This window comes from Nannospalax galili, unplaced genomic scaffold, assembly GCF_000622305.1.
Source record: "Nannospalax galili isolate Female #2095 unplaced genomic scaffold, S.galili_v1.0 scaffold286, whole genome shotgun sequence".
Taxonomy (NCBI): Eukaryota; Metazoa; Chordata; class Mammalia; order Rodentia; family Spalacidae; genus Nannospalax; species Nannospalax galili.
The window spans coordinates 11,283,932-11,298,970 of NW_008359442.1; the positions used below are offsets into that span (position 1 = coordinate 11,283,932).

The window sequence follows — 15,039 nt, forward strand, 5'->3', positions numbered from 1 at the left end:
TGGGGGGCGGGGGGTGTCTTTCTTCCCAATTTGTAGTCCGAGGTACCGAGGGACAAGCGAAAAGCAAGGAAGAGGCGGGGCCCAGCTCCGGAGCCCGCCCCATCCGGATCCTCCAGCTTACGTCGAAGCACGTTCCAACGTTCCGGGGCTTCCGGGGTTGCCTTGCAACCTGCGGGCCGGGCCGCTGGGGCTCCCAGAGGCCCCACCTACCGGGTCAGGAGGCGGCTCTGCAGCGCCAGCCGCCCAAGACTCGTGGATTCACGCAAGCCGGCCGCGCAGGGGGCGGGGGCCGACGAACCCGCGGGAGTGTCTGAGGCGGTGCGCTTGCGCAACTGGTCGGGGGCGGGCCGGCGTACCCCGAGGAAGCGTCCTGGGGACGGGGGCTGGAGAGGCTCAAGCTGGAGGGCTTCGCGTCTTCGGCGGGGATCCGGAGGGTGAGTGAACTCGCGTGTGCGAGGCCGGACTCTAGAGGTTGGGGTCAGTGGGCGACACCGCGGCGTCCGCAGCGGGGCGGGATCCCTGGGATCTTGGGGTTCAGGATGGGAAGCAGGCACGGCAGGGTGGAGGGCTCGGTGCCCCCGGATGGAGCGGGGCCTGTCCGCCGAGGGGCCTTCCGAGCCAGACTGGTCCGGTCGGCTTGATTCGGGTGCGCTTGGCTGGCCTCTGGGGGTCTCGCGGCCAGACTGTGGGGCCAGCTGGGATCAGTATCCAACTAATGGTATATACCTGGCCCCAAAGCAGGGGCGCTCTCCGTCTGCTCCTGCCTCCCCTATCTTCCTCAGGGCGGACCCACAGGTCCTGTATGGCCGTCCGGGTTGGCTAGCTGAGCCTGGGCGGAGTGGGCAGGCAGAGGATGCTCGTTTCTCTTGTTTTTCCTCTTAGGGGCTTGGTACCGCCATCCACACAGATGTGCGTCCCAGAAGCCTGGGCGTCCTTCTCACCTGCACTCCTTAACTTAATCGAATCCATTCAGAGCTGTCTTTGGATACCTGACTTCCTGACACCCTTCTGTCTTAACTGATTCAGGCTCCTCCTGACTAATTTCTGAGCCTGTCCAGTTCATCAGTACAGAGAAGTTAGAGACATGGTCTTGAAACAGAAATCTCCATCCCCTTGCCCTTCTGTGGACTCCTATATATAGCTCTTCCAAGCTCTTGCACAGGGCTTGCAAAGCCCCTTGTGACCTGTCCTCTTTATACTTAAGACCGGTCCTTCCCCAACTGATTGAATCTTCTGGTTCCTAGATTGGACACAAGTTCTTTTTGAGTTTAGGTGTTGTTCATTGCTGTGAGTTTCTTCCACGAGAGGCACCATTCTTTGATTGAAATAATCCTTCTTATGCTTTATATGTTATTCCAAGTGTGAGTGAGGGCTTGTGTGGTACTCTGGGTTTCTCTGTAGTGCCTCTCTTTTTCCATATAGCTAGGATCTGTGTGAGAGGAGTCAGCCAGGATCATAGTCAGGTTCTGCTTTTTGTTTGTTACCAGGCTGCTAGTTAAATTTCTAAGGGAAGTATGGTTTTTCTTTGAGTTTTCCTAATAGATCAAGCTGTTTAAATGTCAGGACCAGTTCTCATCCTTTGGTTCCTTTAGCCTAGGAACTTGGTTATTGGTTGCTTTTACTTCAAGACCATGGCAGTGGCAAATGGGGAAGTAACTGGCCACAATTTCCTTTGGCATTGGCTCTGGGAACAGGATATCTGGATGTTGGCGAATGTAGTTGGTTTGAATGTGAATTCTTAACTAAGAGCCCTTGATTGTACAGAAAAACTGCCAGCAGCTGCTAGGAGGAAAGTTCATTTATTGATAGGAGTAATGACACAATGAGAGGGAAGGGTGGGCCAGGTCAAACCTGGAGTGGGAAGGCTCCAAAGGGAACTTCCAGCCAGAGCCTTTGTGATAAGGAACAGTACACCAGAAGTGCCAGGACTGCCAGGACTCAATGCTCTGATTCAGACCATGCTACCCCTAGGTCACCTCTGTGGTGTAAGTGAGAGAAGAGCAGACCAAGTCCTGGCCTTCCCGAAAAGGGCAGAAAAGAGAAAAATAGAAAAGAAGGAACCGTATGTTACCACATTGGTAAGGGTAAATGATTTGAGACTGCAGATTGAGGTTAAACAAGGAAGTAAGTAGTATTAGCTAGCCTTGAGTCCTCAGGCCACATTTGAACTGGGCCTAGAAGGAATGGCCAGATGGAGTCAGTGGGAGCAGAGGCTGTGGGACAGGAAGAGGCTGCTGGAGCAGTGAGAGGAGCTTGGTTGGAGTCAAGGCTCTGGAGGAGGTCCAGCTTCTCCCTCTCAGGACTGATGCTGCTCCTGTGATGAGCTTGAAGGCATGAGTTGTGTGTCTCTCCCAAAGCCTCACATTCTGTCAAAAACTGTGACCCTCTCCCAGAGAGGAGAACTGTTCTTCTGTCAAGAGTATATACCATTAGTTGAGCTTCCCTGCAAACAAGCTCTCAAGATCCATTTATAGGAGAGTGTAGGGTAATCAAATTTCTCGGCACATCAAAATGAGGCTCATGGAAGTATGCCTTTCTTTTGGGTGGGGGGAGCTTTTTGAGACAGGGTCTCCCTGTAGCCCTAGCTGGCCTGGAACTCACTATGTAGACCAGGCTGGCCTCGAGCTCACAGTGATATGCCTGCCTCTGCCTCCTGAGTGCTGGGATTATAGGCATGCAACACCATGGCTGGATGGAAGTCTGCCTTTCTTTAGAAAAGAAAAAAAAACAAAACAAGAAATAAGTAAATAAATCTTGCCTCCCTTGAATTTTTCTCTAGCCTGGCCCTCACAGTTTCCCGAAAGCCAGTGAGCTGGGGAACACTTATCTTCCAGGCTGTGTGCCCATGGCCGTGAGCTAAGTAGCTGGAGTGTGGATGATGCAACTTGTTCTTTGGGCAGAGTGGAGTACTTTGTTAATCTGTCAAATGGCGTTCGTTCCCTGCTATCATCGCAGCACTGGGGGATTTGCTTTACATGTACATAGATTTGGCATTTGTTGTGTTTCAATGATTAGAAACCTATAGCAGTAAACTCAGTGCTTTTTGGTTTTTATGCTGTCTCCCTTGAGGAAAGGATAATCTGGACTCACAGTTCCTGTACTGATCACTTGGTTACTTTTTGGTATTACCTGAGTAGAGAAACATCTTATACATACACATCCCAACTGAATAAGCATCCAACCATGTAGTTACAGGAAGATGTGCCACAGGTTCAGTCATCACTCAGCTCAGCTGACTGATAGACACCCCCTAAGTTCTACCCACAATTACATTGACATCAGAACTTGGCTTTGGGTTGGGGAGATGGCCCAGTGGGTAAACCGCTTGCTGCTTGAGGACTGGAGTTCTGATATCCAGCACCCACATAAATGATAGGTGAGTGTGGTAACTGCCTGTAATCCCAGTGGGTGGAATATGGCAACAGCATTCCTGGGGCAAGCTGGCTAGCTAGAGTAGTTGAATCAGGGAACTCTGGGTTCTCAGATCCTATCTCAGTATATAAGGTAGAGAATAATGGAGGACAGCATCCAAAATCAACTGGCTTCCACACATGTGCACACACATGTATGTTCCCTGCCCCTACATACATGTGTAAAACAGGAATAATAATAATAAAAAATCCCAAAACTTGGCTGCCTATCTGTAGTAACCCCCCCAGTCTCCCAAAGACCTGTATTGCTCCAGGCAGTGGTGCCCTCTACTGGGACTGTTTTCCCATTGCCAGTCCAGAAGGGCAGCTTCCGAGATTAGGTCCACATCTATCATCAGTGGCAGACAGGAACCTAATATATGGGAAGGACACTTAAGCTGGACTTGGGGGCTTGCTAGAAGTTGGGCTTGGTAGCACATACCTGCAATCCCAGCACTTAGAGGGAGAGAGGCAGGAGGATCATGAGTTCAAGGCCAGTGTGTGATATATAATGAGAGTCTGTCTCTAAATAAAACAACAAACAAGGGAAAGAAACCAAAACAATGTGATGACTGAAGAAAAACGGATGTAAATGAGACAGGCAAGGAAGGAGCTGTCTTCCTTTTCTGTTCCCTCCTACTATAAAACTCTTAAGATGTGGGCTCAGAACAAGTGTTCTCTGGCCTGGGTTATGTAGTGAATTTGGCATAGTCACTGCTAGGAATAACAGGCCTGTGTTCTGTACTAGGTACAGAAGTAATAATCTTGTCAGGTCTGAATGCTTACCTGGTTAAATTGTAAGTATGCCTTCTGCTCCTGAATTACTTTCTGGAGATAAGAATTAACTGGAAGCTATCATCCTTGTAGTATTAGAACAGGATTATGGGAGAGATTAAATATATAGATGTAAAAAATGCATTTATAGTAGACATTTTGAGATATAGTAGAAAAGTAAAAGGAAAAATCACAATCACTCCTAAGCACGTAACTCAGCAGTCTTTGTTAACAGTATATATGTGTAAAGCTTTATTTTACAAAAGGGAATTATGGGTAGACTTTTGCAGCCTGCTTTTTCTTTTCTTTCTTTCTTTTTTTTTTTGAGACAGGGTCTTCCTGTAGCCCCAGCTGGCATGGGACTTACTGTGTAGACCAGGCTGACCTAATACTCAGAGATCCTCCTGCTTCTGTCTTCCAATCCTGGGATTAAAGGTGTGAGCTACCACACCCGGCTGCAGCCTGCTTTTTTATTTTATCGTATTAGAATAGTCTTTCAGTATGACAGATTGCATTATGATGTCACTGTGCAGTAGTCAGGCTAGATGCTGCTTTTTAGCACCTTGAGAGTTACACTGTAATCCTGTCAGGAGGATGGATATAGAGAGAGACACAAAATAGGTTGAGATTTTTCTATGTGTCACAGGATGGTATAGTCTTAGGCCCTCCCTAAGAGCATTTTAAGATGGGCGAGGGGCTGTACCACCTCTGCTTTCCAGCCCCTGGTATGGGGAGGAGACAATGGTCATTTCAGAGCTGTGCTCGGAGTTCAGAGTGTGTCGATGAGGAACTGGTACTCTATGCTGTATCTTTACTGCTGTAGGTTTGGGGCCAGGCTACTATCAGTCCCTTAGGAAACACTGGCCCTTGTCATCTGTCAGAATTGGCTCTGCCTTTTGAGAGTGTTAGCCAGGATTTTTTAGTTTTTATTTGTAAGTCCTGAGCTGTCCTTCGCCTTACATTTTGAATGGACTCTCTAAGCCTAAGAAGGACAGGATTTAACATTGAAACAACACTTAGTTAAGGCCTACCTGAGCTTTGCTGGCAATAGTGATGTATAAAGTAGTCTTGGCCCTCGGGAAGCTTGTTGGATGCCTGAATTGTTTGGGTGACCCCAATTCCCAGGATCTTGAGGCTAGTACCTGAATTTCTCTGTAACTTTCCTTTCCAATGTGCTCATTGTGGTTAAGTGACTAGCTACTCCTGGCCCTGGCGGTGGACGAGGCAGGAAGAAGTAAGGTCCTTTTCTCCACATCACTGCTCTGAGGTGATGTGACCAGCCTGATTGCTTCCCTTAGCTCCTGTGGTCCTGTCTCCTGTCCTGCCTCACTCCATCCATCCCGGCTGAGCTGCTAGGTGAGTCAGCCCAAAGCCAAGCTGTGATCTCATCTCCTGTCATGAGTCATCAGTTGCTCTCCACTGCCCTCGGGAAATGTGAGCCTCTTTGCTCAACGTGCACAGCCTGTCTACCTCTGCACCTGTCCATTGTTCTTGATGCCTACCCTCTGAGAGATTGAGCTTCCCAGACTTCTTGCTCCCCTATACCTGCGCCTACTCTGCTGCTGCTGTCCCCTCAGATCCCTAGGTCTTGCCATCTGCCTGGCCTAGCTGAAACACCACCATGTCTTCAGCCTTCTCTGATTTTCTTTTACTCAAGGAAATTTCTTTTTGTGAACTCCCAGAGAGTTTGTCTTTTATGAAAACACTATACTTTTGTTGTACTCCTAGTAGGAAGCATTTCTCTCTGTGGGCTCTCAGTTTATAGGCAGGACTAGATTTTGAATCTCATTAAGCACTTGGAGAGCTGCTTGGCCCTCTGAAGGTCCTTCAGGAAACATTGTGAGCTCTTACTCTCCATATCAGTGATGGAACCAGGAGAGCTAGTGGTAGGGGTGGACTTTTTCATGGCACTGGGGATGGAATTCAGAACCTTGTGCAGGCTAGGTAAGTACACCACTGAGCTCCAGCTGCAGTCGCACAGAGCTGAGCCCAATTCAGAGTGCTCTCACCCCCAACCTCATTGCCTCAGGTTCCAGGAGCATACACTGTCAGACCTTAGAGAAACTTTAGCTCTAGTGCTCTTCTATGTTCTCTACCTTCCAGATACTGTGAACATGACATCACTGTGGCTGCTGAGAGCCCCCTTTCTGTGTGGCCTGCTCTGGGCCTTTTGTGCTCCAGGTGCCAGGGCACAGGACGTCGGGGATGGTGTCCCCCATCATGGCAGTGTGGGCCTGGACAAGAACACAGTACATGACCAAGAGTAAGTATTCAGCTGGGGCTGGGCTTCAGGGGCCCTATCAATGACAACTACAGACTTTGTCTTCTCTTCTATGGCTCCTGGACATTTTTCAAGGAAGCTGTTTACCCCTCAGGGTCTCCTAGTGGTCAGGTATTCTTCCTTTATCATTTCGCCAGTGGACGGTACCAAGTATAGTGAATTATTTGTTGGAATTCAGTCTTCACTTAAAAAAAAATTTTTTTTTTTACTTCTGTGTTTTTATTTTATGTGTATGAGTGTTTTGGTTGCATGTATGTAAGTACACTTGTGTTGTACAACATTCTTGGAGGCCAGAAGAAAGCATCAAATCCCCTGGAACTGAAGTTACAGGTGTTTGTAAGCTGCCATATGGGTGTTGGGAACTGAACCTGGATCCTCTGCAAGAGTAGCCAGTGCTCTTAACCATTGAGCCATCTCTCTAGACCCCAGTCTTCCTATTTAACTACAGAAGAGGAATAGAATCTTGACTCTGACAAGACCTTTTTTTTGTCTTTTTGAGACAGGGTCTCCTTGTAGTCCCAGCCGTCCTGGAACTCACTATGTAGACTAGGCTGGCCATGAACTCACAAAGATCCGCCTGCCTCTGCCTCCCAAGTGCTGGGATTAAAGGCATGTGTCACCATGCCCAGCTCTTTTTTTCTCAAAGTCACATTCAAATGCTGGCCTCACAAATACTTTGTTATCTTTGGATTTTGGGGTTTTTAAATTTTATTATTTTATGTATATAAATGTATTGTCTGCATGTGTGTAAGTGTACCCATGCCTTGCAATACCTGAGGAGGTCAGAAGAGGGTGTCGATTCCCCAGACCTGGAGCTATGGACAGTTTTTAGCTGCCATATGGATGTTGGGAACCAAACACCAGTCCTCTGCAAGAGCAGCCAATACTCTTAACCATTGAGCCATCTCTCCAGCCCTTATCCTTGATTTTTAAATAAAAAAAAATTTAACAGGCAGCCCCCAAACGTAATAATAAAGAGGAGAAAGCACCCTCCATCCTGCCTGGGCAGCAGATAGGCTGCTTAGCCCCTACTCTTTTCATGACCTGGTCTGTGCTTCATCCTTGAATGTGGTCTGTTTCTGAGCTGCGTAAAAGTTATGATCTTGAACTCTTCAGAGTTCTTAAGGTTTTGGCATGATCTGACTTGGTTTTTAGGCATATCATGGAACATCTAGAAGGTGTCATCAACAAACCAGAAGCAGAGATGTCTCCACAAGAACTGCAGCTCCATTATTTCAAAATGCATGATTATGATGGCAATAACTTGCTTGACGGCTTAGAACTCTCCACAGCCATCACGCATGTCCATAAGGAGGTAGGTCAGGTAGGGGGCTATGTCTGGGCAAGCCTCCCTTTGGTAGTTTGAGGCCCAGTCTTGGTGACCTGTGCTATCCTTGGGCCTCAGCAGGGCTGCTGCTCCTCTCTTTGCTGGCTGTGCTGCTGTGCCTCTTCTCTTCAGTGGTCCTTCCCTCCGGGAAAGCTAAACCAGAGGCCCAGAGTTGGGCATTTGTGTCTTTAGCTAAGGTTTTAGTATTTTTAATACAACCTGAGTTTGAGGGTCAGGCTTAAAAAGACAGGCCCTGTTGACAATGCAGAGTGGGAGGAAAGGTTATTTCATTTGAGAAGAATAGTGCATCAGGGCCAAGGGCTGGAGGGCTTTGGAAGCAGTTGGGGCTTGTATGGTGCTTCCTAGTGTCCTAAGCACTCTCAAGTGATAGAGCTCTCCTCGGCTCTACAGCAGTCTGTGTTGGCAGGGCAGACACCGTTACTACTCCCACCTGTGGGTGAAGAAACTGAAATCAAGATCCTGTGCCTCCAAGATTTAATGTCATCCCCTCTGCTACAGGGCCTGAGAGAAAGCCAGGCAAAGTTGGTGATTTGTGGGATCCTGTGAGCTGGTAGGAGTGCAGGGTGGGATTTTTCTACTACTGTAGGCAGTAAGGGCACTAGCAGTTTTAGACTGGAGAAGGACATTGTTTGGGGGGATCCTGTGCTGTTGGAGACAGACAGATGACCCAAATGTGAGACTAATGCCAGGGAGAGGAGCTAGGATCTAGCCCTCCTGGCAGACGAGGATGGTGGTGGCCATAGAGATACAGAAAACATTAGATGTGGTGAAGGAAGAGTCAGCCAGGTATGTGAATGGCCAGTTTCGCACCTGGCACAGTGAACCCTGCTACAGAGGCTTCTAGAACAGGACTGTAATTTCTTCTCAAAGATCCTAAGTGTTAATGATTGACAGTGCCACCTTCTTTTACATATATATTGATCTTTTTGAGACAGGGTCTCCCTGTAGCCCCAGCTGCCCTGGAACTCACTATATAGACCAGATTGGCCTTGAACTCACACAGATGCGCCTGCTTCTGCCTCCCAAGTGCTGGGATTAAAGGCGTGCATCACCATACCCAGCTTATTTATTATTTTTATTTTATGTGTATGAGGGTATTGCTTGCATGTGTATTAAGTGCACCTGTGTTGTACAACGGTGCCTCCTCTTGTTCTGATTTTTATGTCACTGTTCCTACTTTATTGGTGAATTGTGCAGTGAGCTGACCCTCAGGATGGCTCAGACTGTGAGCTTTTTTCTCTAGGGCATATAGTCTATATAGGACATAGACTCTGTTTTGTTTTGTTTTTTGTCCTTTTTTTTTTGTCTTTTTGAGACAGAGTCTCCCTGTAGCCCCAGCTGACCTGGAGCTTGCTTTGGAAACCAGGGTGCCCTTGATCTTACAGAGATCTCCCTGCCTCTGCCCCCTGAATGCTGGGACTGAAAGCATGCACCACCTTCCCTACCCTACCTCCACCCCTGCTGGCTTGGGTCATAGACTGAACTTACAGTTCTTAAGCTAAACCCAGCTTTCTGCATTGACTGTATGTTACTTTAGAAATTAAAACAGTAATTTTTCAAACAAAGAAGCAAGGGCTTGTTTTGATTACATCTTTTAATTGGCAAATGTAGTTTCTACCTTGGGTTTTTCTCAGTTTATTCTATCTTAACATATACATTTGTGGACTTCAAGAAGTAGGGATATATTACATTGAAAGTTTCTAGACATTTTAGACATTAGCTAAGCACCCCTTTGTAATTCTGTGAATTTTAAAAAATGTATTATTTGTCTCATTTATTTATTTGTAGGAGGGGAATGAACAGGCACCAGTAATGAGCGAAGATGAGCTGATTAGCATAATAGATGGCGTTTTGAGAGATGATGACAAGAACAATGATGGCTACATCGACTATGCAGAGTTTGCAAAGTCACTGCAGTAGACTTATGTGACTATCTCTTAGTTATATGCAAATGTGACCCATGATAATGTGATTGAACACTCTTTGGAATGCAAAACAGCTCATTTCCAACAACTGCTACATTTTGCTAAAATATTGAAGCAGTTTGCTTCTCTGGGGTGAGAAGAAGTCAAGAGAAACAAGAGGGGAGAAACGTTAGTCCTGACATGCTTTTACCTTTTACTGGACTTGAGCTCCATGAAAAATCCTCTTAAGGCTGTGGATAATTATTCCCAAGCTCTCAGGAACTTGACTGTAGAACACTACACTCATTTCTTGATTTTAATTCATGCTACCTGAAAAGTAAAGACGGCAAACTTTGCCAAATGGTCAGGCTTTTTCAGTGATAGCGAAGGGGTGGCGTGAGCATCGAAGGGTCCTGTCTCTCTGCTAATGTTATCAGTATTCTGCTCCCCTGGCAAGGGTAATCACTTTGCCCCCAGCAAGTGACTGTCTGTTCGGCTGTATTAAAACCACAGCGCAAGAAGAATGTCACCTATTAAGTTCAACTAGCTGCAGAGTTGATTCTGTATCCACTGGCATTTTGGAAATGATACACCACTGGCCAAATAATTAGACTTTTTCAGATTTTCAGTATTTTATAGAACTATTGTCACACCCGTCTGTGGTCTCCAACAAATTTAAAAGTGTTCTCTAGTCACTAGCTACTCTTTGAACTTTCTTAATTTTTGTAATTCATTCTTGTTCCCAGGGTTTCCTTTTTCCAGGATATGGACTATGGACTTGGTACAGCAGGTGTAAGCTATCAGCTCGTCTAGCCCAGATGAGACATGGAAAGATCATTCGCTCAGAATGATGATTAACCTGATCCAAGTTCTGTTTTGAAGGAATGATGTTTAAATTACCTCTTCTAGCCTGACTACGTGAATTCCTTCATTTCAGGGACGATTAGAAAAAGAAACCTACAAACCCTTTAGCCTTGTGACACTCAGTAGTAATTGAAGGGGAGAAGAAACAGTTTGCAATTTGGTTTGTGGGATGTGATTGATATGCCATAAAAGAGAATTCAGAATGGTGGTGGGCTCAGGAAAAAAAACAAAAACAAAAATAAACAGAATCCCATTTGCTTTAAGATGTATAGAGACTTATTTTCTTTATTAAAGTATTCTTATAAGAAAACATGTATTCGTAAAACATTTTCCTGTGTCAAGTATATGTGCAATCAGAGCCGCCTTGTAAACTATTCTTGTAATATCTCATTATTTTGAAAGATTTATATAATGAACTCTGAATATCTGACCAATAAAACTGATTAAAAAAAAAAAAGAACAGTTGATTTTGTCCACATAGCCTCTTCTGCTGCGTGAAGGACCTATTTAATACAGAAGTTCCCACCTGCCTGTGCTCACAAGTAGTGACGTATGTTTGTTTTTACAGAGTAGATCCTCAGTGCTCAGTTTCCCCTCTTAGGCATTATTTTTCTTTTCAATTTTCCTTATCTAGCCAAAGTCAGATTGTGACAGCATTCTCTAGTTCGAGAGAATACGGTGTTTTCCTCTTGCGTCTGGTAACTTTTTAGATAGCATTATTGAAGCTGTCCGAGGTCCAAGCATCAAGGCAGTGATTCTGGCATTCTGAAGCTGACACTATGCTGAAAAGGAAGTCACAGTGTCCCACTCCCCAAGACCCTTGGACCTTGCACTGGCCCTTCATCCAGAGCTGCCCTTCTGGAAGGATCTCGCATTGATGGCTGGGAAAGGAGGCAGAATTGGGCTATTAAACAGGCCTGGTGGAACCTTTCTCTGTGGCTGACTGTACTTCATGTTCCCTCCAGGGCCCTGTCTGCTTGCCTTTCCTGATGGGACAGGGGGCTGGGCTGTTAGGGGCACAGCATGATTTGCCACTCTGCATACCTCCCACTTCACTTACACAAGGCTTAGCCACTCAGCTTTGTGGAACCAGTTGGGAACATCTCTTGAGTTTATCTCTGGAATGGAGATATCTTGGTGCAGGGAAAATATGAGCTTTGGACTCAGACCTGAGTTGAAATACTTGACCTGTTGCACCTTATCTGTGACATTCTAAACTTTAGTAGTTTCTTGTCTAGAAAAATATAATAAAAATTACCACAAAGTAATTAAGAAAATGAACAGAGAAAATGTGCTGGAAAGATGGCTCAGTTGATAAACTGATTGCCTTATAAGTGTGATGATCTGCTGGGCATGGTGACACACGCCTTTAATCCCAGCACTCTGGAGGCAGAGGCAGGTGGATCTCTGAGATCGAGGCCAGGCTGATCTACCTAGTGAGTTCCAGGTCAGCTGGGGCTACAGGGAGACTGTCTTACAAAGACCAAGAAAAAAAAGTGTGAGGATCTGATTTTGATCCTCAACATCCACAAAAAAAAAAACTGTGGTGGTGCCTGCTTATAATCCCAGCACTGGGGAGGTGAGACAAGTGATCTATGGGGCTCACTGACCAGTCAGCCTTAGCCTAATGGGCAAACTCCAGGTCCCAGTGAGACTCTCAGAAAACAAGGTGGACAGCTCCTGAGGAACAACACCTGAGGTTGGTTTCTGGCCTCTGTGTGCTCTTGTATATATGTACCTGTACACAGAACTACAGTACCTCGTGTAGTGCCTGTGTGGAACATGTGCTAAATAGCAACTCCCCAGATGACTGAAGGGCCTGCCGCTTACAGGAACAGGACAGGGAGCAATAAAGACACAGTGACTCCTTTGGAGCAGGGATCAAGGGCTCTCTGCTTATATCTTCTGTATAGATGCTGAACAAATGCGTGATTTCTCAAGGGAGAAACTAAGAGTCATGTCAGGTGCAGTAACAAAATACAAAGCACTGCAGTAGGCGTCAGAATAAGGACTAGTCCATCTCACCTGTGCTGACAGATGGCTTCCCTGGGCCACCCACCTTCAGGTAACATCCCAGAAGGGGTGAGCAGTTCTTCCCACAGCACCTGTCTGAGAACACATGACCTGGCCACCAGTAGCAGTAGTGCCTTTCCTGCATTAGAAAGATCTAGCAAAAGGAGCTGAGGTGCTGGAGAATGTGTGGGACAGCTGCTTACACACCTGACTTTTCCTCGGGTTGCCTTTCCCCCAGATGCTTGGGCAGGTTGAAGAAAACAACAGAGTGAGTTTTAAAAACAAATAGCCACAAGATGACAATAAATGCATCTATATCTCTGCTGTAGAAATTCTTCAAGGGCAACAAAAATTCATCTTAAGAGCATTGGGAGACATCCCTGGACCATACCCACAGCCGTGAGGGGGTGCAGGAAGAGGAGAGGGAGGGTGCTGAGGGGAGGCAGGCTTCTTTGTTTTCCAGAGTGCTAGAAAGGGTCATGTGCCAAGGCAGGTGGACATAAAGTGGGGAGCCCAAGACAGGGACTTTTGAAGGCCTTGTAAAAGGAAGAGTTAGAGATCCTTGCCTTGTCTGTCATGTCCAAGCACTCTGCACCCTTGTGTTCAAAACACGGTGAATGGACCCTAAAGAAGTCAAACCAGAGAGATTCTCAGCTTTCAATACTGAGCTGTGGGGTGCGGGGCTGAAGAATGCATAACAGAGCAGCTTATGACTGCGTAGCCACAGAGTCAGGGTGCACCCTGGGAATGGGGTCAGGAGCTCCTCATTTGGAAAGGCATACCATTCAGTCCTGATGTGCAGGGGTTCCTAGGCAAAAGTATTATCGGACACTTTGTTGATGGCTTTACAATTGTCCCTATTGGGTGGTTGGTGAAAGATATACCAGTCATGCCTGCCAAGGGTCAGGGAGGGGAGAGTTTGAGACTGTCCTTGCACCCCACTAAGGGTGGTTGTATGTAGGACTGGCTCAAGGGGAGTGGAGGGTTGGTAAACTTGAGAGCAGAAAACCAGCAGGCATCCAAATCAAGATGGCCTTGGGAAGAGATGTGGAGCTACTTGGATGAAAGGGAGTCAGAACTCAGAATAGCAATCACTTCACTGTGAAGCCATCTCTAGAGTCCACATCTAAGTTCTCCCAGTGCTTCTGGGTGTGAGATGGGAACACAGTGACCATATCTAAAGGGCCAAAAATGCAGCTAAGACAGGAGCTCCAATGCTCTCTTCCGGCCTCTGTAGGCATTGCATACATGGGTTCACTTACATGCAGGCAAAACATACACATAAAATTAAAATAAATAATTGAAAAAATGAAAAAGATAGATTAGCAAAAAGCCCCATTTAAAAAAAAAAAAAGAAAGTGCATGAAGTTGTTCAGGAAAAAGTGATGGGGAGATATGGGAGGAGTTGGAGGGGAGGGAGTGGGCGTGGATTTGATCAAAATACCTTATATGCATGTATGACATTCTCAATAATTTTTTTAAAAAGTTAAAAAAAAAACAAAAATAAAAAATGTTCAAAGAAGATATGAAAAACTAAACGAAGACTGTGAAAGCAAGTTGAATAAAATAAAACAATTCAAAACATGTAATTAGAATGCAATACAAAGATATAATCTCTGAAGAAAAGCCAAACTGAAATAAAGCTTGAAATCAAAATCTCAGGACAGGAACTTAAACCAAAAAAAAAAAAAAAAAAAAAACCTTAGAGGAAAGAAGCAAAAAAGAATGACCTTATGAGTAAAAAATAAACAAATAAATTGGTTTATCTGGGCCAACTGCATGGTCTTAAAACACCCAAAAAGAAAGTGTAACCAAAGATTAAAGGGATCAATATAATTCTTTACGAGCCCATGTGTATAGCTAAAGGCTACATAGCAAGAAACAATGCCAGACAGGAGATACCTTCCTTTGAGAAGTTGTCCAGGGTGGCCCAAGAGACTCCCAGACAGTAACCCAGCATAGAACTGAGAAAATGAACAGCAGACCCCAATCTTATCTAAAGGAATATTGACAACCGATTGCTGCTAGGTGAGGAAGAGCTGATCTTCCTAAAATGAGGAACTCTAGATAGGCTGACTAGACTCAGCAGATGGATAAGCACTGGGGAACAGATGGGGTCACTGACAACACAGTGGACAGTAACAGAGAACAGAGTATATGGGCTCCAGCGGGGGGCGGGGGCATGGGAGGGTGTCACTTGGGATGTGGGTATATAGATGAATAAGAATGTTTGGGATGTTCTGTATGAAATATGCACACACATGCACAAATCAATAAATAAAAAAAGTTATATTTGAGGAAGAAGCATAAAAATTGCTTCATATTAATTAGTAAATGTGAAAAACATTACCATCGAAATCTACCTGATGACTTTATATCCATGCTCAGGTGCCAAGGATCTCAGAAAGTAACTGACTGTGACTAGTAATAATCAGATATATAGAG

General features: G+C 45.7%; 1 protein-coding gene across 1 annotated transcript; it reads left to right on the forward strand.

The window, feature by feature from the left end:
• The first annotated feature begins 276 nt into the window (after window positions 1-276).
• On the forward strand, window positions 277-10,893 carry Mcfd2 (multiple coagulation factor deficiency 2). The gene is made up of 4 exons (XM_008823053.3): window positions 277-434; window positions 6,288-6,447; window positions 7,621-7,780; window positions 9,602-10,893. Exons 2-4 carry the CDS (start codon window positions 6,299-6,301, stop codon window positions 9,731-9,733), a joined length of 441 nt encoding a protein of 146 aa, XP_008821275.1. The 5' UTR covers window positions 277-434; window positions 6,288-6,298; the 3' UTR covers window positions 9,734-10,893.
• Window positions 10,894-15,039: the final 4,146 nt, after the last annotated feature.